Source organism: Sinohyriopsis cumingii, chromosome 14 (assembly GCF_028554795.1).
Source record: "Sinohyriopsis cumingii isolate HCF-2022 chromosome 14, ASM2855479v2, whole genome shotgun sequence".
Lineage (NCBI taxonomy): Eukaryota > Metazoa > Mollusca > Bivalvia > Unionida > Unionidae > Sinohyriopsis > Sinohyriopsis cumingii.
Window position 1 is genome coordinate 20,144,300 of NC_142974.1, and position 22,318 is coordinate 20,166,617.

Consider the following 22,318-nt stretch of genomic DNA (forward strand, 5'->3'; position numbering starts at 1 on the left):
ACTTACCGCGATATTACCTTTCGTCAAAAGTCTTCTACTTGAGTTAGTTTTGATGAGAAACATTTCAAAACGTGGACCAAGTTTCGTGATCAACGGATGTTCACGAGCGCGTGTGCCAAAAGGGACCGACTCATTCGGACCACATGTGCAATATCTGAGAGACATAAACAAGCCTCAGATGCATTTTGGCGCACTAATTAAAAGAAGAAAAATATAGTACCTTTTTTCGCCGGATATTTCTTCGAAGATTTCAACTGCGAGCTATTCGGACCATTTCGGCAATTTTAACTGTTGGATTTATAGAGAAGGTGAGAACAAATATAACAGTTTAATATATTCGCTACTTCTCGGTCAGTTCTTGTTTGTTTTGTAAATGCCATACGGTGGTCTGAATGGTAACTATCAGCATGATTTTGAGATACGAATGACCTCGAAACCATTCATTTTTAAATTTTCTTTGGGTTTTTTAAAATTTTAACTTTTGTGGTGTTAATGGTGGGTGTCAATTCCTAATTCCTAAGGAAATAAATGAATAAGTTTTTATCACTACATACTTGAAGGAAATATTGTTTTTATTTTAAATATGTCATTTATTCAGGAACCATGTCATTACTGGAATGTGGGACGAAAGCAATAGAATGAGGTCTTTATACTTACTCCATTTTCAGACATGTGTACAGGCACGTGCGGCGGCAACTTCCACGACACTCAGTGAAAGTTGGACAGGAAGCAGGAAGACAGGTGCCAATGTTATGCCAACGCCAGAAGCAGACGACAGCTAGACCCAGCGCAAGCGCGCAGACTCCAACAATGGCGCCAAACAGGATCACGTTGTAACTATTTGTGAACCAATCGTAACCAGCTGGGGCCTCGGTTGTTGTGGTCGTAGTTGTGGATTGTGGCGTTGTTACGTTAACCGTGGCAGTTCCAGTTAGTGCAGGTGACCCTCCATCAATAACATATATACGAAAGGACCAGGAAATGAGACCATAGGGTTTGTCAATAGGGTATTTCAAGTATAGTTGGGTACCACTGAAGTTAAAATAATCAGCATTCTCATCTGATGTGTTGACGATGTACCTGTCAATGTTTTTATTTGGTGCCGTTTTGTCCGCGTCAGTCGCGCTGACATTAATGAAAGCTGTTCCCACGGTCTCATTTGCACCTGCCATGAAGGAATACGTTGATGACGAGAAAACGGGGGCATTGTCGTTGTAGTCCGAGAACGTTATGCTTATTGTGGTTGTAGCTGTGGATGTTGAGTTATTTACTTGGACAATCACATAGATATTGGATGCCATAGTCTCATAGTCGTAATTCTGAATGAATAAGAAATGGAAAATAACATACAGAAGTTCACAGTATGTATTTAATTACCAAGCAGTTAAGTGACGGACGGGAAGAGGACGGTTGCAATAAAGATACGCTCAAGACATATCTTTTCCTACAATGTTCACCTTTCCATTCTCTTATCTTCCGTTCTTTCCACATTCTTCCCTTCTTTAATTCTGTACGAAAAGCGGCAAGTATTAAAGCGTTCATTTACGTTTAAACAAATTGTGATTATTAAAGGGAGCTTATTAACGTACTCCATACACTTTTATGTGCTACACTGCTACCACTGACCCCATCCCTGTTTCCAAATTAGTAAAATACTATTCTCCATGTCCTTTCACCAAGTTGTAGTAATATTTGAAGCATACATATGACAATGTGGCTCGGATTGGATTTAATACGACTGTTTCATGATACATTGACTTCTCGATACATCCAATGTAGTTTAAACATATACATTGCCAAAATTACAAGCACGAATACATGGGAAATGGATTGGAAACAAGTTTTACAGCTTACAAAATTCATCTCTGTTATAAACAAAAATAATTATTTAACGAGAATGTGGGCAAGTGTTCAAGAAAAATTGAAAACAGGTGAGGTACATAGATACATATATGAGAACAAGAGCAGAGGAATAGTATCAGGTGTGGTGTGGTAACTACAATTTTAACTGTGGTTATAATGGAACGAATAGTAGTTACATATTTGTGAATGTTTTTGCGTTAATTATGAATTCCTTCATTTCCTTTTGTAAGAAAACGTGTGTTTCTTATGTACAAAGTACGTTGCCAAGTAAAAGTGAATCAGTAGCAATATTTACATATACTAATAATAATCTGCGACAAAGCTAATTTCTTGCTTTATCAACTAGTCTGCATTCAAAACGAAACCGATGGTCATAAGATTACATCTAAATAAATCATAATTCAGCGACCTGCATGTATGTCTTCACAGACAAAATAGCACAGAAGCTAGCCTATTACCAACTGCTAAATAACTTGGAGCAGACGTTTTGCGCTATGTAATTGCTTTAAACGTTAGTATAGATGAACTATGTTTAGAGGATTGTGCCAGGAGTTGATACTTGTCGGTATACACGTATTGTTTAGAAAATAGATTTTACATACTCAAGAACATGGCACGATTAAATGGATTAAGTAATCCGGAGCCGGGTTGTCAATAATGTATTAACTGCAGAGATTGTTAGATCGTTCGCCTTTCAGTAAAAGAGAAGACGATCCAGTTTTTGTGTGTGCTTTTTTGGTTTCAGGAAACTGTTTGGCCGGTTCAAGCTGTAATTTTTCAAACTTTCGCAATCTGAGTTCGTACAGCACGACCATAGTTGCATATTTAAAAAATTCTGCCAATCTAAGTTAAATAAATTTTATATGTCATCATGTTTTGATAGTACATACCGAAAATTCATCATCTGTCCAGTTCCAAAAGAAACGGAATAAAATACAGATTAAACATGTTTGCTTCAACGCATTTCAGCTCCCTGCTGGTAAAAAAGACGCTCTCTGTTGTTTTGGATGAATCATAAATAACAACCAAAGATTTGCCGAATCGATTAAATTTTGAAGATCATCCTTTAATACGCTTTGAATGAATAGTGCACCAGACTATGCGCACTGCAGAGAGTAATCGTCTGCAATTCACCCTTATTCAAAGGACAACTTGTTTCGCATTGAAAATTGACCATTCTGGATTAAATACAACATATATGGTTCTAGAATAATGTACTGAGTCCCAAACAATATAGAATATTAAATTTATTTTGCAAAAAAATGTAAGTAACAAAGGTACATTGTGATGTTTCCCCCATTTTCAAAAAGGCACCATCTTTGGGATCAGTTACAAGATTTGTTGCTCTAGAACAAAGTACTGACTAAAATAAGGATGGATTTTTTTACCAAAAATAATCGACGTAACAGTGTATCGATCTTATTTAAAAAGATTATTGATTTGACTGGCAATTTCAGTAGCGTTTTAAACATATGTGGATAATTTTTTTTTAATGCAATGTAAACCCAGACATAATTTGAGCAAAGAAACGAGCCAAATTCTAGTAAACGAGAGGAAAAAATACTTGTGACAGAGAAATGTTCCCGGATGAAGAATCAATATTGATGAAAGAATTTCCGGTTCCTCCCGACGCTTTGACGTATGTCAATATAACATTGCCTGCGTTTGAAGCACTCACTGTACCTATCACGGTTCCACTCTGGAAATAAAACAAGATGCATCACTTCAGACAGCATTACACAGTGAATTTAAATAAACTGATGACCCTTTCGTCGTGTAATTTAATGAAACCTTTGCTTTGTTTAACGCTAAGAAAACTTTTCGGTGCCATCTATTCATGATAATACGAAGTAAAGAAGATAACAGGCGAAGTGTTGTAACGGACATGCACATAATAAATAAGAGCCGATGTCGCGCAATTGTAAAATGGCTTTCTTTTTTCCAAAAAATTTCTTTTTGAACGTAAAAGAAAAATGAATTAAGCAGAAAATTTTGGTGTAAATCAGAGAAGATGCAAGAAAATGAAAAATATTGATTCTGTATGCAAGTACACTGTTGTGTAAGTTCACTTTAACGTCTTTTTCGGTGTATAACGTTCACAACCGCAAACCGCAGACCCAGATCGCTCGCCACATAATGCACCGACACATCAGATCTTCACCGTAGCAATATAATTGGACGATTGAGACCCAAACAGGAATCCTATTTTATGTGGAGTCTGCATATTATAGAACCAAACGGGAATTTAATATTAAGCCTCCATATTGAAATGTAGAGGGACAAGGGAAATCCTATATTAAAATGTATCCAAACTTTCACGTTATGAATCTTTTTAGCGGAAAATGATAAATTGTTACATCATAGGTCCTGTTGACGGAAATACAACATGTTGGTTCTGTCTGGACTCGAATGAAAATTTAATATTCTCACTAATAATTGCTATGCATGTTGCATATAGTAAGTTTGCTAAAACAAAACACCTTCAAACTCTCCAGATTTAATTTTTTTTATTTTAGGTGACAAATTTGCCAGCTTTCTGTCAGCCAGTTAGATTTTTGCAAAGAATGCCAGTTGGAAATTGTGCAAGACATAATCAAATCTAATTTAAACTTTCAGTCATCAATATTGTTTAAAATAATTTTTTTACCATTCTGCTAACGTACAGCTAGTGAATTTTAACCACGTGTTGCAAATATATATATATATATATATATATATATATATATATATATATATATATATATATATATATATATATATATATATATATATATATATATATATATATATATATATGTATATATATATATATATATATGTATATATATATATATATATATATATATATATATGTATATATATATATATATATATGTATATATATATGTATATATATGTATATATATATATGTATATATATATATATATATATATATATATATATATATATATATATATATATATATATATATATATATATATATATATATGTATATATATATGTATATATATATATATATATATATATATATATATATATATATATATATATATATATATATATATATATATATATATATATATATATATATATATATATATATATATATATATATATATATATATATTGCCCTAGTAGCTGTTCAGAGTAGAGTTAAAGTTGCTTTCGTTACCATGTTTCAACAGAATTCGGACCGCTCATTTCTAGATACATGGTCATGGCGCAACATTTTATAAAGTCTGAATTTTTCCCCGTTTGGATAACAAACTTTCTAGCTAAGATTTACAACACGGCCGCATCATTGCAACCCTAAAGAATTCATCTTTTGTACTGTTGACAAAACAAATTAAAACACCATCATTGTACTTTGAAAAGGTCGCTTTAGTTATTTTATAAATTTTTGACAGTAGTAGATTTTAAATCTTTCACTAAAAGTTCTGCCATATTTTTTTATATATAAATATACTGGCATAAAAAGACATCAAACTTGTGCATCTAACTCTTTTTCAAAGTTAACATATTTCACTAAGCCTCTCTAACAAACATCAACAACATAAAGAGCGAGGACAAGGGCTGGTCCGGTCCTTTTCCTGTACCAATGCAAAATATTAACATGAACACATTTACAACGTCATTAAGTAATACCATACTTCCGGTGATTTCATAGTGTAATTTTACTATCGATGCACACTACGTTTATGTTATAAAGAAACTAGATAGCCACCATGTTCATAAAAAGACCTTTATATACTGTCATCATTTCTAGAGAAATCGCTTCCAAAACAAGTCAGTATATGTCACAAGGGGAATACAAGACTTTGTTGCTGCAGAAAATGCACTATTGAATATTATCCTTGTAATCGCCAAATATGGTATTGAGTAGATACAGCATTTTTCTCTTCAAGTCGATGATGTCGTCGTCCAGAGGAGGTAAGCAATAGGAATTAAAATATTCCACGCTTTGGTCATCGGGAAAGTAGACGGGTTACCCAATGGGTCTCGAACGTGTTTAGCAGAAGCTGACGTTTTCAAGACGAAATAATCGATCCATATGCAACATATTTGTACTGTCATACTGGCAGTCTATATAGGTAAGGGGTTAACATTAGTTACGTTTTGGAGCACACGTCTGTGAATTTGGTTTTAATGTAGCCACACAAAAAAACAACAATACAAATGAAACAGTTACTTTGAATAAGCTTCTGCAGTTTTAATGCTGAGGAAAAATGATATTGGATTATATAACAGTAGAATTCGTCTGTTTTTTGTGTTTGTTTTTATCTAACAGTAAAATTTCCTTATTTCAGAGAAATATACGAGATATGTGTGTGCTAGGCATTATGAAAGAGTTTGTACAAGCAGGTAATTCCGAAAAAGGCGATATACATTATTTTATATACAAAATTAAAAACTTCCACAAGTTGTCTGGTTCTATGTATGTTAATAATTCAGTAGCTATGACCATACTATTGCCCCATCCTCTCTCTCTCTCTCTCTCTCTCTCTCTCTCTCTCTCTCTCTCTCTCTCTCAATATACAATTAGACTTACTGGAGCCTCAGGTGTAAATATGGACTGTGGAGATATGACTGTTAGAGCGGCCCCTGGAATAATAATAATAATAATAATAATAAAGCACTAGTTATGATAAATATATAATGTAGTGCATAAAGTATTTTTTGTTTCATCAACAATATTTCCAATTGAGCTTCTTTCTTCGAGGCGGACATAAAGCCTTGGGACGGTTATAAACGTCGGGGCATTGTTCGCTGTGTGCATGTCAGCTCCGTAATACCCATGCAATTCGAATCCAAAGAGGAGGCGAACGAGTCGATATAGGTTTGATAGTTTGGGTCAGCATTCGTTCCAAATATGGAAGCCTGTATTTTCTTTAGAGTGTATCCAAGTTGTAACACCTATTGGGAATGATGACTTCTTCCGCCGTGCTGGTTAGGATCCATTTGGTACAGGCGTTTTGGCTTTGTCGGATTTTTTTTTTAATACAGTGATGTGGACAGAGCAGCCATCCGCCATTTATTTTTCATTTACGGGGTGTTTGTACGGAAGAGCATTCGTTTTAGATACAATTTATCGACATGACTAATAAGAAAAGCAGATGTGAAGGCCAGTGGTTTACCAGCTACTCGAGATTTCGGCAAAATCAGGTAAACTTGATCGTCAGGTCTGCACGACAGCTTATGGTGTGAGCGTTAAAGATCAGATGAATCCGAGGGAGTCTAATTTGTCCAGCGTTTACGTATTTTCGGCCAGCCTTCAGATAAAGATATTACTTAAACAGCCGTGGTCCGCCACTGCAACTCGTTCAGTGGTCCGCCAGTGGTCCGTGGTCCGCCACTGCAACTCGTTCAGTGGTCTGCCAGTGGTCCGTGGTCCGCCACTGCAACTCGTTCAGTGGTCCGCCAGTAGTCCGTGGTCCGCCACTCCAACACATTCAGTGATCCGTGGTCCGCCACTCCAACTCGTTCAGTGTTCAGTCAGCGTTACAAAGAACTTGACACGACGTCTCACGACACGATTTGCAACTAGTTTAACCTAGATGCAAACTTTACTGACACTAGCACAAAGCCCAAAAGATGGGCATGGAAAGTCGTATTACAATTACCCGGCCCACGAAGAGCATTCCCAGAAACAGTTGGTTTTACGCCCCAAATGATACGACAATATGAGCTGATAGCTGACTACATGAAGAAGAGACCCGCGGAATTAAATGCATGGGCAACGCGTATACCGGACAATGCGCAAGGCTTTCCTGGGGCTGGTATAGAGCATCACGACCTGCCGCTCCAACAGCAGTTTTACCCATTGGTTTCCAGTAGTAAATGGGGATGCATTAGCGACAATGGGAATTAGCATTACAGACCCACCTGGGTCAGATTAGCGACAATGGAAATTTAACATGGCGAAAAATCGTGGGTCAGATTAGCGACAAGGGAAATTAACATGGGGAATAAATCGTGGGTCACTCTAGCGACAAGGGGAATTTAACATGGAACTATAGTGTGGGTCTGTCTAGCGACAAGGGGAAATTAACATGGGGAATAGAGTTTGGGCTTTTGGGATTTTTTTTTTTTTTTTTCTAAATTTTTTTTTAAAAAAGGGGTAGGCAATTGAAAGGCTATCTCTTTTCGAGAAATATGGCTGGCCCTGAAAAGGGCCTTTGGGTTTTTTCTTCTTCTTCTTTTAACTTCTTAACTTTTTCCACCATCCTCTTATTTTGTCCATCATTCCTTTCTTCTTCTTTTCTGTTTCCGGCAGCCAGTCCGGGTGGCCCATGGCCCGGAACTTCTCTTGGATTTTCATCCAGTTTGCGTTCAGTTTTTCTAGTTCATCCTTTTTTTTCTATTTTCTTCTTCTTTTCTTTCCTTTGACCACTTTTCTTTTATTATCTTGACTTGTTCTCTCATCACTTTCCTCATCATCTCCTCTGCTTTCATCATTTGGTTTAAACCCCATTTCACATAGGACCACTCAGTCCACTCCAAAATATCTTTTAAAAAACACCTCACTTCAATAGCATAATCAAGGGCCTCTTTCAGTTTACCTACTTTGACATAGTCAAGTTTTATGAAGCCTCTTAACTTTTTAACTTCCTCTTCAATCATGTCCACAATCAGATCCCTGGCAAGTTTTAGACTCGTCACTTGACTTTTGACAAAGTCCTTAGTAACTTCATGCATCCACTCCTTCTCTAGCCTTTCCACCACATAGGCTGCATCTGTCATCCAGTACCAACTATCCTTTAGCTCATTAAATAGTTCAATACTCATTTTCTTGGGTTCTTCCGTACAATGGTTCCAACGACAAACTTGGTGGGTTCTTATAGTGAAAGCGCGGACGTGATGGAAAACATCCCCCTAAAAACATAAAATTGATCTTACCTAGATCATGACCTAACAACGCGCGGACGTGAAGGAAAACATCCCCCTACTTTCTCATTTCATATAATAAAACCCTAACTATACTCTTCACATACGCTAAGAAACCTATAATCTACTATTCACACAAACATACCTGAGCTCTTACAAACACTAACACACAAACACACATTCACTCACATTTTTTTAAAAAGAGTTAGTGTTTATATTCACACTACTCTACCTACACACATTGGCAAATTAATAGTTATTTCTTTTCTAGAGTATTGGGTAGCCCTTAAAAGGGCTGTTTTTTTTAACTCCAGATGCACCTATCTAATGGTTGCACCTTCCTGGCCTGGCGCCACACACGCATCTTCTTCCCCAGTCTCCTTTCACCTTTCTTCTGGGGAGCGCAGAGGGAGGATGATTCGCTTCAACACCCCAATCCTCTGTTTCGGGAATATTGTACGACATCCTCTCTTCTATTTTCTTTTCCTCCTCTTCCCTCTGTCTTCTCTCCTCCTCTTCCTTCTTTATTCTTTCCTCTTCTACTATAGCCTCCGCGGCCAGTTCATTTAACAGGCGCCTGACATATTCCAGATGTATCTGGAGTTCAAGAAGTTTGCTTATTCTGCTATTCATTCTTGTGTTGATCAATCAACAAGGGTAGCTAGACTGCCGAGCGAGTTTCAATTTATAGTGAAAGCGCGGACGTGATGGAAAACATCCCCCTAAGAACATAAAATTGATCTTACCTAGATCATGACCAAACAACGCGCGGACCTAAAAGAAACACTCACACTTTTTTATGCTACCCATCACTATTTTAAAATTTTTTATAAATCACTTCAATAGACTATCCACATACGCAAAGCAATCCAATCTAACTCCAATTATACACCTCAAACACCAAAAAAGACATAATTTTAATCTACTATCCACACCAACGTACTTGAGCACTTACAAACACAAACACACAAACTCACAAACACATACCCTCACATTTTTTAAAAAAGAGTTAGTGTTTATTTTCACACTACTCTACCTACACACATTGGCAAATGGATTGTTATTTCTTTTCTAGAGTATTGGGTAGCGCTGAAAAGGGCTGTTTTTTTTGTTTGCTATGGCATTCTTTTTTAGTTTCTAAGAATGCGATGTCCTCTGAGGATAGACTTTCTGGCGATAGGTCTGCTTCTTCGAAAAGAGAAGAAGAACTCTTTGGTGTCGATACGACAATCGACAAAGCCTCTGTCAGCTTCAGGTTGCTGCTGCTGTTGTTGTTGTTGCTGCTGTTGCTGCTGTCTCTGAAGTCTGTACTTCTCCGTCCATTCTTCCTTCTCCCTGTTCATTTCTTCTCTGAAGAGCTCTTCTATCAGGTCTTCAGTGATTTTTAACATTCTCACATTCTCTATTTCTTCTGGCTTCGGTATCAGACTGTGTCTGACCCTATGCAAATTCACGTAGGCTTCGTTGAGTTTAGCTAGTTTGGAGCACATCTTCGTAGGAGGATGAGTCGACAATGGATGGTTAGACTGGAAACAACTCCGGTTCTTAAAGTCAAAGCGCGGACGTGAAGGAAAACATCCCCACGGTTTTTGAGTCGCAACGTTCCATGAGTGTCATGAGAGGGATAGTAAGAAATGAAAGAGCATCAATCCAACATTCTTATAGCTAAACAAAAGACAAAGGCATTTTTTTCAAAACACAACATTTTTTATTCAAAAATCACTTAACACTAAACAACAACTCTAACATTTTTAACAATAATCCAACACTATAACATCAAACAATTTTTTCTCAATTGACAGTCTACTTTAAACAGGGCTGACAACGTTGTGAATGAAATTGTGATTTCCACTGTTGGAAATCATTAGGCCATTGATGGACACTACGTTTCCTAGCTTGAGACAAAAGATAAGCATAATGGTCACAAAACCATCGATCTACTTTCACATCGTTTCTAGCAGAAGAACGAGGATCAAAATGAGTCACTAAATGTTCTAAGGAATAGCCCAGGCTGCGATGATGCAGAAAATACACACAGTACTGTCCACACACCAAGGAATCTGTGCCTTGTAATTTCACATTATTGAATCGGGTGGTCTGAGCATTTCTTCTCATAAAGTCGATGATATCGTCTTCCAAAGGGGGCAGTCCATACGAATCGAAATATTCCACACATCCTTCTTGAGGAAAGTAGACGGCTACCCAGTGGGTTCCTGGGAGATGACTGTCGTCCGTGTTGATCACGTAAGCTTGATGGTCTTGAGGTTTGCGATGAGGGAGTTCATCTTTAGCACAGACGACAGGATTCCAAGAAGACGTATACGAACTGTGGTTCAAAAGGTAATAAAGTTCCCAGGTATCCATTGATTTGTGTGTTGTTTTCTTCTTCACAGATAATAATAAGTCGTCAATTCGATCCTGACTTTTTGCTTGAAAATGTCTGACGAATAAACGGTTATTCGTTCTGTTTCCTCACTCTGATTCAGGAGAGCTTCGATACGATGGATCTCTTGAGTGGTTAATGGTGGACAAGAATGTTCACGCAAGTCTTTATACCACTGGTGCAACACGTCTTTGTCCGAGATGAGACTTCAAGCCTCGTCTAGATTCTCGTCCAATTTTTCTTCTTGACTCAACATCAGGTATTTATCGTGTTGAATTTGACTGGGATGATCGTTTTGACATCCATAACAATTTTTCTTGATCAATTCCGTCATTTTTTCGACCAAGTGTTTGACAAAACAGGAGACTAAATGGGCTTCTTGTTCTGGCCATCTCGACTTCATCATGATCACTTCTTCTTTTTCCAGGGTCTCCTCACATGTCATGTCCAAAGTTTCTCCACTACGTAAAGAGGGACAACAGTCTTCCATGGTTTCTAGTAATCTAGGATGACTTCTCTCAAACTGTTGATTTCTATCGTATTATCGAATTCTGCATACAGGATGACGTTCACCGTTTCATCAGGGTCTCGGTCTTTAAACTGAATTTCCACACGAATCTGGCCGGATTTTATAGGGTGGAAATGTCCCTCGTCGCTGCCTTGGTCTGGAGTGAAATCAAAAGCCCACAAAGCATAGCCTCCTGCATAATCCTCGTACGTAATACCGTGACTGGTGTTGGTTCCTAACTGTCCAGTGGCTTCGTACAGGGACAAGTACGATCTCAAGTAATTCTTCTTGGCAAAGTCAGGTTCGAAAGGTCTGGTACACAAGGTCTTGCCATCGCGACTGACTTCGATCTTGGACACGCCAAAGTGTTGAAAGTAGAAAGGATTTTCTCGGCAGCTCCGTTGAAGGCTGTATTCTCGACGATACCAACGATCAAACGTTTGGGTAACTGTCCTTGGAACAGATGATCTTCGATCATGGATCGCTGTCCCTTGGGAATGGTGAAGGTTTTCACTTCCACGCGTCGTATGGGATACTTGGCGGTCGTTCTGCTCAACGTCTGACTGATGTCGTTTCCCACTTTAGGTAACACTTCCACACGGCGTACGTAGAGTCTGGCTTCTTGGATTTTGGTCTTGTAACCGTCACTATCAGCCAATAAATGGAAAGCGGTACTGCTACGATTCAGTCTCAGGCGGACATCCACCCCGTTCAGCAAATACTTTTCTTGCAACCACATGTCCAAATGCAAACGATCCATCAGTTCTAAACTTGTGTCGACTCCCGTGATTCTCTTTCTTCGTTCTACAAATCCATCACTGTTGTCTTTCTTTTCATCAGTTTCCAATATTTCAAACTTGGTAGGTTCGTCAGCTTCCCATACCACACAGGCATTGAGATGAGTGTTCTTGGCATCTATTCCGTACGTCAAGAGATTTTCCAGGTAGGCACGATAAGGGTAAGTATCCATGCTGCTACTGACCAGTTTGTTATTCAAGTACAAGTCCACTCCACTGAACAAGGAATGCATGAAATTGTTGACGGGAGCTACTGCTTCATCGTCTATAGGACCTCCAGTCTTATCTAGAATTTTGACTTTCAGGTACAAGTAACTGCTATTCAGATCGATGTAATCTTCGGGCTGTCCTTTGATTTCAAACTCGATGGGAGCGGAATCCGTCAGTGAGGAGACGGGGTGAAATTCCACCCACTGGGATTCTTGCATGGTCATCATGGTAGGGGGCATGGCAAACAGGTCCAGTTCCGTCTTGGAACAAGCGCAAGATTCTCGGTGCATCATTTTTTCTCTGGGTCTCAATAATCGAAAACGTCTAAGTCTCGAACGGTTCTTCTTTTCTTCGCCTTTCTCGCTTGAAGTCTGGTGAAAGGGTGTTTTCTTCGTCGTCTCTTTCTGCCTTGTCCTTGCTGAATGCCTGACTCGGTAGCGTGCAGGGCATTTATAGGTGTGTCTTGTCGGTCTAAAATGTCTTTACCCGTTTGCAGCAAGACATTTTTGCCTGCCCTCATGAAGGCTTCTTTAGGGTTTTGTTTGTCGATGATGACATTTTGGAGAAATTCTTTGCCTTGCGTCAGTGCCGCATCTTTCAAGGCGTGCAATCCGCGTGTCACCATCGGTTTCAACACCGGGGCCACCGAACGAAAGGCCGATTTTAACATATCTCCTAAACCGTGTCCTCGCTGTCGAGCAACCCCTCGGTACACTGGATACATGACTTACTTACGAGTCGTGAGAGAACCGTTTTCGAAAATGGAGTTTCACCGTGACTTTTCCTTTGGTGAATGGAATATTTTGTCCCAAATCTCCTTTTATAGCAATGTTGACCGTGTCCAAATACGACTTGCTGACCGGCAAATAGTGAGGATGAACAAATTCGCGGTGGACGTGGTAAGTGTTTCCACCTTCCTCGTCAGCGTTCGTGGCAGAATCTACTTTGAAAGGAATGACACGCAGTAACGGTACGGAGGTGTGTCCCACCACGTTGTACTCCACCACATCGGAATACACAAACATCAAATTCAGTCCTTGATTCAGTTCTACCGGGGCACGAAATAACTTGCTAAAAGACTCGTTGTCGTAAACGATGGGTAATTCGTTTTTCTTGAGCATGGCCTTTCTCATGTCCATGTCTCCGCCCAACATGTCAAACAATTCAGGACAAAATAAAATGGACATGATTTTACTTCGTTCAAATTTCATCAAGAAGCGACGAGATGCTTTGTGGTACTCCATGGTGACACTTTTGTTGACATGCTCCAAAGTTTTCAGAAACACGACATTAAATCTGGAGGTTATGGTGCTGACCAAATGTTGACCACTAAAATAATAGCCTGGGGGAATGAACAAGTGATAGGTGGTGTACTTTTGATTTTGTGTACGGGTTTTCTTGTCATATTTGACATTGCTATCCATCCACTGTTGCATTTGCTCGTCATGAACTTCCACATCAAAAAAATTTTGATTGGGAAGGACATTGAGGACTTGGGTCGGGTGAATCATTTCTACTAAAGCCACTTCCCAATGGGCTTCGTGATCTAAGGGGATGGCTTGAGGTAATTTGGCCGTGTAACAGCACAACGTGTTCTTGGGAAACACCTTCATGGAACTGTCACTGGGTAAAGTTAAGTAAAATTGGTTTTGGTGACTCATAATTCCAGAGTTCTGTGGCTGTCCGAGGGGTTAGTGGACGTCAGAGGCGTGTCTCCGCCCAAAATGGGGTTCTGATTGTGGTGATTGGAGTGGTGACTGGCACTGGCACTGGACACAAGGTTCCCGTTGGAAGAGAATTTCAGGGAGGGATTGGGAAGCAGGTAACCGATGCAACTGCTCAATAAAATGGTCCACAATTGTTTGTCTCCTTGTTGAAAACTCAAATTGGCAATGGCTGCCCCGATGACACAATACACCACGAAGATTTGGCAGAAAAAGACGATTTGCGTATTAGGCACACGTTCTCCACACCACACCCACAAGGGTTGTTTTTGTAAATCTTGCACAGAAGAACTAGGTGAAGGAGGAGTGGTCGACGTAGCTGCGTCTGCTGTGTGAAAGGGCATGATGGTCACTTCTTTTTATAGTCGATGACTTGCGAAGCGTCGATCCAAGAATCAAAACTGGGTGGATATCCTTTCCAACGTACTTTGACTTCTTTGACACGTCGTTTGCCCACTTTACGGGTTCTGCGTTCGAGAATGCTTTCGATGTCGTACACGTCGTCTTCTTTTTTGGTGACACGTTGTAACTCGGGCAAATAAAACGTTCCTTTGAGCACTTCTCCGTTCATGTCTTCCAATTTATAGACGGCAGGATGACGGCCATGCACTCGTCCAGTGACGCGAAACAATTCGGTCGTCCAGTTAGGTAAGTAACCTTTGTCGAAAGTGCGTTTGGTTTTGCCAATGCGCACCCAATCTCCTACGGCCAAGTCTCCACTTTTCTTGGGGACAGCCCTCGTCGGGGACGTACCAAACAGGCGCTCAAACACCAACACTTCGTTGTCGGGAGTCACTTCTTGCGGGGCACGTCCAATGCTTCGATGGTAAGATTGGTTGTACGCTTGCACCAGGTGCGGTAAGATGTCGATGTACTTCAGAGTGTGGTGATGCGTAAAATATTTCCACATGCGTTCTTTCAAAGTGCGTTGAAAACGTTCCACGATGCTGGCTTTGGTTTCTGGATTCTCGGTGGTAAAAAAAATGAATGTCACGTTTCTTTAATTCTTTTTGGAAAGCTTGGTTCAGAAATTCGGTACCTTTGTCCGTTTGCCATCGAAGAGGGTGACGACCGCTTTGTTTCAACACCCGTTGCAGGGCTCGCACTAACTCGCTGCTCGATTTGGAAGTCAAGGGTACGACCCAAGCAAATTTGGAAAAGACGTCGATGACACAAAACAAATATTTGTAGCCACGATTGTAGCTGGCCAAATGAGAGACATCGGCTAAATCGGCTTGCCATTGATGATCGATGCCTTCCACTCGGGTGCGACTTCTGGCAAACTTGCGTCGAATGGGTTTGTGTAAAGTGTAGGTAGCTTGTTCTTGTAACCATCGTTGCACTTGAGGTAAACGGAGACTTTTCAGTCGCGTTTTGGCAGCACGATACAATTTTTGAACTCCTGCGTAACCTGCAGGATGGGAGGGATCGTAGTAAATGCTGGCTAAGACTTTTTCCATTTTTTTGTGTTGGTTGGTGTGTTAATAAGGCACCCACTCTTGGAGGATGCTACTCTTTTTCTCTTCGGGTATTTTCTTGGATTGCAATGCTTTGCGTGTGCGACCGGCAATAGGTGTTGAAGAGGAGGAGGATGTCTGAGCGGGGGATATCGGTTCTTGTTTCACTTCTGTCTTCACTTCTGTCTTCACTTTCTTTTTCTCTTGTGATGAAGAAGGGGTGGCCATCATCTTTTTAATCCATCCAATTCTGGAGGTAGGTGGTGTTGTTAACTTGCGTACTTTTTCTGGTGGAGTTTGAAACCCTTCTTCTTCTTCTTTTCCTTTTTCTGTCTTGGTCACTGGTACTGGTACTGGTACTGGTGATGGTGCTGGACTTTTCATCAAGGTCTTAAAATCTTTCAGAGTGGGTAGAGCTGTTTTGTCTAAAGCTTTCTGGTGAAAGAGTTGCAGTCGTTGCAAGAGTTGACCGTACTTTTGCGATTTTTCTGTTTCGGACAAATCTTGGCGATCCATCAAGGACTGCAATTCGTGTTGTAACTGGGACATCTCGCTCAAATTGGGACTGGGAGGCAAATGCAGGGTGTGTTGTTCTTGCCACCGATGGTATTCCATCCATCGTTTGTAAGGCACTAAAGCTAGTTTTCGTCCTTCGATGGGGTTGTCAGGGGTCGATTCTGAGATCTTGGAAATTCCGAGGCCTTTTTATCTTGCTCCCACCAGTCCTCCCAACATGGTTCCCAAGACTCCTTTCAGTATGGGGCTTAACAAGAGAGGTAAAATACCTCCACGTTGCACTAACATCTTCTTTTTTTGACGAATGGGAATTTTCTTTTGAACCATTTGGCGAAGAACGTGACGATGTTTGCTTAAGCATTGTTTCTGGTGTTTGGACAAAGGGATCGTGCCTTTCAAGACGTTCAAACAACATTCGCACACGGTATCGATGACCTCTTTGGAGGCCGATTGAATGAGTCGTTCTCGTAGAGGTGGAGAAGCTTTGGACAGGACAGATAACATGTCCCCATGTTTGACTAAACGTGGTGGTAGTCCTTTCCTTTTCTTTCCTTGGGGTTTTCTGGAGGGTGACATATTTGAGTCTTCCGGAGCACCAAAAAACACTGATACCCGACTTGGTCACAGGCCTTTTTTATACTGGAACGCGTCGCAACTGATTGTCTTTACGTCGTATTAGTTTGAGGACAGGCATGACACGTCGTGCAGGGGTACGTAACGGACTAAATCGAGCCAGTTCTTGCTTGGACAAATCCAGTAAACTTTGTAACATTCCCGATCTTTCTTGAACTTTGATTTTGGGAGAAGGTACTTTGTGAGCAGCAGCCACTGCCACTAAATTGGAAGGTCCTGCCACTGGGGAAGTTCTTTTGGGGGTCATCAACGGAGAAGTTCTTGGTGTGATCAACGTCTCCAAGTACTCTTCAGTTCTGGGTGTCATTAACGGAGAAGTGGACAAACGTGAGGCTGCCGGAGACGCAGTCACCGCCGTGGCAGGTCGTGGTTTGCGAGTGTAAGGTTGCGTCCTGGCCGAAGTGCCTCTCTTGCGACTAGTTTTCTGTGGACTTTTCTTTTTCTGGGGACTTTTTCTCTGTTTCTTTTTCTGGGGGCTTCTTTTCTTTTTCCGTGGTGGTGTCTGGTAAGAGGAGGGTCCTGCCACTGGAGAAGTTCTCCTTGGGGACCTGGTCTTTTTCTTCTTGGGGCTTCGTTGGACTTTTGTCTTGGGTATAACTTTGGGGGTATTAGGATCCCATCTTAAGAGTGAGCGAATGATGACCCCTCCTAGAGTACCGCTCCCTCCAGGTTTCAAAATGATTTGTTTTTTGGTTTGAGTGTCGATGCGGGGATCGGCCAGTTGGACCAAAGCGACTTTGTTTCGATCGAAAAAGCGTTTGGTTTGATGAGGAATCTGAATGATTCCTTGGAGTAATTGACGTGCCGTCACCGTGAACCATCGTAAGACTTCTTTGAGACTAGCTTCTAAGACACGAGCTCGTGTTTGTGGATTTTTTTCTCGACTGATGCCATACAAGGCACGAATCAATTTGACGGGAAGATGCGACTGAAGGGACGTCATGTTCGCACTGAGAGTGAGACAGACGAAAAAGGGTCTGAGGTTTTTATAGATTTTTTTTATGTGGAGTGAAATGAAGTCGAGGACGGAGACGTGTACAGGACAGGCCCTCCGTCTTGGCACCAGTGGTGAAACAAGTGGGTACGAAATCGCAAATCCTCGGGGGTCGTAGGTTTCAAATCGACGAGTAAATAGGCGTGTGGAGTTTGAGTGGCATCGTCGTACGCCTGAGTCAGCCAAGGCGTTCCTAACTGTTTGGCTAAGACTTGCACTTGCGATTTATCTCGAGGGCTTTTAAACAAGACCACGTAATGCGCATTGAGACTGATGGTGCGATGGGCTTTACTTTGTTGAAACAAATTTTGAGTAATGTAAACGACACTGGCATTACGGTGATGCCCTTTGCGCGTGAACCACAGTTTAATTTCTTCTTCGTCTTCTCCTAACATGTCGTCAAAAATGACCAAATGGGTTAGACGGGAGTCAGAGACGATGCCGTCGTCTTCTTTAGGAATGCCTTCCACAAACACGATGGAATCGCCTTGACTTTCTCGCAAGAGGCTGTACGCCGATTGCCACTCTTTGTAACACCACACGATTCGTTGAGGGGGCCGATCGATCAAATGATGTTTATGTTCGATCAAACGTTTGACGAATTCGGTTTTGCCTGAACCGCTAGGTCCAGCAATGAGCATGTTAAAGGGATGGCGAAGATACAAAGCCTCCCAACTGGCACGATCTAAGTGTTCGTCGATGACTTTGACAGTAGAGGAAGAGGGAGCAGAGACAGCAGAGGTAGCCATGGTGTGAGAAATGTCACTTGTGACACGAGAAACAAACAAGACAAGAGTTTATATACTTTTTCAGAACACGTTTATTGAATGTTTTTTTTCAAACATGAATACGAAAGACAAAAATACATAAAAGCCAAAGGCTTAAGTACAAGAATAAAAGGCACATGATAACCATGAACGTGGAATAAACACAAGTGTCTGTACAACATGTTTTGGGTAAAGTTCTAACCAGTTCTATAGTAGGGGGTAAGGTCACACAAGTGTCCTCCCGAAAGGGTCTTTCAGGCCTGTCCACGACAGTCCCGTCCTGGGTGACGGGTTCTTCTGGCACCGTCACTAACACGGGTTGAAAAGTAACTTTTTTCCTTGAATAACTCTCGTTCATACTGGGCCACTTCTTGGGTCCAAGCCAAACCAATCTGGTTTCTTCTTCGTCAACGACATGGTAAGTTACTTCAATGAACAATGAACTATCGATCTTGCCTAGGGTTCCTTTTTATATACAGACCAATACCGACGTGACCGTACGGCAACGTAAAGTGATTGGGAAGTCGCACTCGCTTCTGGTATACAATTTGATAGACTTTTTCCAAGGGTCGACTCACGATGTGGTGAGTGGGTAAACGTACAATCTTGTTCGGTTGATAGGTGGTCACTTTAAAGTTTCCATCCTCTCCCGATTGCAAGGCTTCTTTCAATACCCCAAAGTTGACCACTCTACTGGTACGATGATTCAGAGTCAGTCCTTTCACTTTGGACGTCGTGTGCACTTCTCCTTGTTTGTCCCGGTATTCGTAGCCGTAATTTTTGGGGCCGCCACTGACGAAACTTAGAATCTTGTCGTCGGGATGCTCGTCTGTCCAGGCTCCTAAACGGTCTCCTTCGATGTCAGGGTGATGTTGAATCGGGTGATGGATGTAAATGCAACTGTCCGTGTCAAAGTACAGGACGCGTTCTTCTAACAGTTCTAAAGCTTCGTACTATTTTAAGCGAGCATGGGCTGTCACGTAAGCCGCAATGATGACATTTCCAAAAGGGTCGTCTTGTACAAAGTCCAGATCTTCTTCGTAATTGACCAAGATCAAATCCTCTCGAACGACGTCCACGTGTTTCATGTATTTGGTTTTGTCGTGAATCATCTGGAAGTAGCGGGAAGGTTCTGTCAAATATTCCGTCTTGGGTAAACACGGTCGTTGTGCCATTTTACCCCACAAGCAATTTAACATCACTTTGGCAAACGATCGCCTGCCTTCGTTTTTTTCGATGTGGTCTAAAGAGATGCCTTCTTGTTCGTAGTATTTCTCTTTGAATTGTATTTGGTCTTCGGGAGTGTGACACCAGGAAGGATAGCCGCTGACTTCTTGTTTCAGTTTCAAAAAGGCATCCACGTAGTCGGCGAAAATGCCTTTCTGAGTAGGGTCACCCTTGTGGTACTGTTGTGTCTTGGGAAAGTGGCAAATTTCGTACACTTCTAACAGTTGGTATCCCATGTCCAGAGCTTTGAACAATTCCGCGCTGACCCAGGTTCCCGTCAAGGCACGTTCTTCCTGGCTGTGAAGGCAAGGTTGGTCCTGGTTGCACGTCTCGGCACAAGTACGGCACAAGGGAAACATCAGTTTGCCTTGACAATGGTGAGGTAAGACGGGATGGTATAGGTTCGTGGGAGGCAAAACTTTGCACTTGATCAAGCCTTCGTATTGTCGAATGTTTTTCAGGTCGATGTGTTCCGTGAACAATTGCGGGTGCCCTACAGGAAAGCTACAATATTTGCACACGTAGGGATACAGTGAACACACGTCCAAGTATTTGATTTCTTCTCCTTTCTCTTCGTCGGCTTGGTACAGCAAACAGGTGGCATTGGTCCTTCCTCCGTACAAACTATCCCTCGGGTTCAGCGGGTTCATGAACTGGTAACTTTCCACGAGGCGTTTAAACTCGGGATCGGTTTTCATACGGTGATCGTACTCGTGTTCCCACATTTCCACCACTTGGTATCCTTGCTGTTCTAACTTCAAGCGTCGCTGACAAGTGTCCTGGTACAGGTCTTCCATGGTCCGTTGTAAAAACTGATTTTTAGTGCTACGATCAGGGTAACAGACGGGACATCCGTGAAATAAGCAACCGTTAAACTCGTACACGATCTTGGGGTTTTCTAAGTCCCAGCCATCGACCGAATACGTTCCGATGGTCTTTTCACCCCCTCCGTTGCGGGCATGCTGAATCCATTTGTCTTCCTTGTCGCACAAGTAATGTAACCAGCGTAGGGCTTTGACCGAGTATTAACGTTTGACAAAGTGGGTCGTTTGAGGACTGATGACAGCCACGGTGTTTTCAGGCATGAATCGTTGGCCGTACACTAAGGAACACGCTTTGGCAATGGTGCAAGCTTCTTTCAAAGGATCGACCCCTCCGTGTTCCATGAACAGTTCTCGAAATTTTCCACAGCAACGTCGTAAAATGTCCACGTCGGAACGACAATACTTTAGCATTTCTTCCTGAAAGTCGAAAGGGTCCGAGGCGTGAGCCTGGTACCAAGCGTAGAAAGCTTCTCGTTGTTCGGTATGCATGTTGTCGGGGTCGTAATAGTGAGCCTCAGGCAAATGGGGTAGAACGGCGTGTTGATTGGCTTCCGTATTGAAAAAGTGTGGAAAGTACCCTTTAGCCATTTCTGTCATTCCAAACGTTTTAGGCATTCGGCTCAAAGGCATGGCCAAATAGTTCATCGAATCTTTAAACTGTACTTGTCCCACTTGCATGAAAATGATTTTGGCTCCGTTCAAAGTCACTTTAGGACGCTCGGTGCCTTGTTCCGTATAGTATCTCAAAAGAAACTGTCCATCGTATCCGGAGAAATTGTGAGCCATCACCGTGGCATGACGATGACAATCTCCGTAACGTTCGATGTCCTCTTGGCTCCACGTCTTGTCGATGGGGTCTAAGACCCATCGGGCAAAATCGGCTAACGTGTTCGGTCCCCGAAAGATTTTTTCACGCCCTCCAGGAATCTTGCTGCAGTGAGGGCAATGCCTGAAGATAGGTTCTTGAATGCACTTCTCACACGCTCGATGAGCCACGCAGAAATTAGGAATGTGAATGCCAGTCTCTTGCATGCATTCGAAATCGAAAAAGATGAAATTGCCTTTCTTCTTGTGACCGTCCTCTTTCTCTGGTGGGTGTTGGTATTTTTGCACGTAGCACTGGTGTTCCAAGTCCACGATGTGGTGACAAATGTGACATTTTTTTTTTCCTGAACATACGTGTGCCTTAGTACTATTGGTACGTATGCCTTGTCTACACGCAGGGCACAATCTCAGCAGTTGACAAGCGCATTTCTTCTGTGAACCTTGTGTTTTCAAGTGTTGTTGGTAACAGGTAGGGCTGACAAACGTGCGCAGACAAGTTGAACAAGGCACTGGTTCTTCGCTCAGACAGGGTGGAGAGGCCAAACATCCTGAGCATTTCCATCCACAATGTTTGTGTTGCTCTCGATTGTTATAACCATAGTCACATTTCTCACAATAATAACCGTATCCCAGGAATCCAGTGATACTGGTAATGGTATCGAAATGTTCATCGTGATAATAGACATGAATGTATTTTCCGTCCT

The 22,318-nt window shown here is 41.4% G+C and overlaps 1 protein-coding gene across 1 annotated transcript in view; it reads right to left on the bottom strand.

Moving 5' to 3' along the window:
- The window catches only part of LOC149783379 (uncharacterized), a 44,220-nt gene that overhangs the window by 11,958 nt on the left and 9,944 nt on the right, over positions 1–22,318 (bottom strand). The window contains exons 2-4 of the mRNA XM_089933100.1: positions 6,414–6,466; positions 3,428–3,562; positions 658–1,319 (exon numbers count right to left, since the gene is read on the bottom strand). Coding sequence (XP_089789226.1) covers positions 658–1,319; positions 3,428–3,562; positions 6,414–6,466 — 850 coding nt within the window. The remainder of the gene's footprint in view (positions 1–657; positions 1,320–3,427; positions 3,563–6,413; positions 6,467–22,318) is intronic.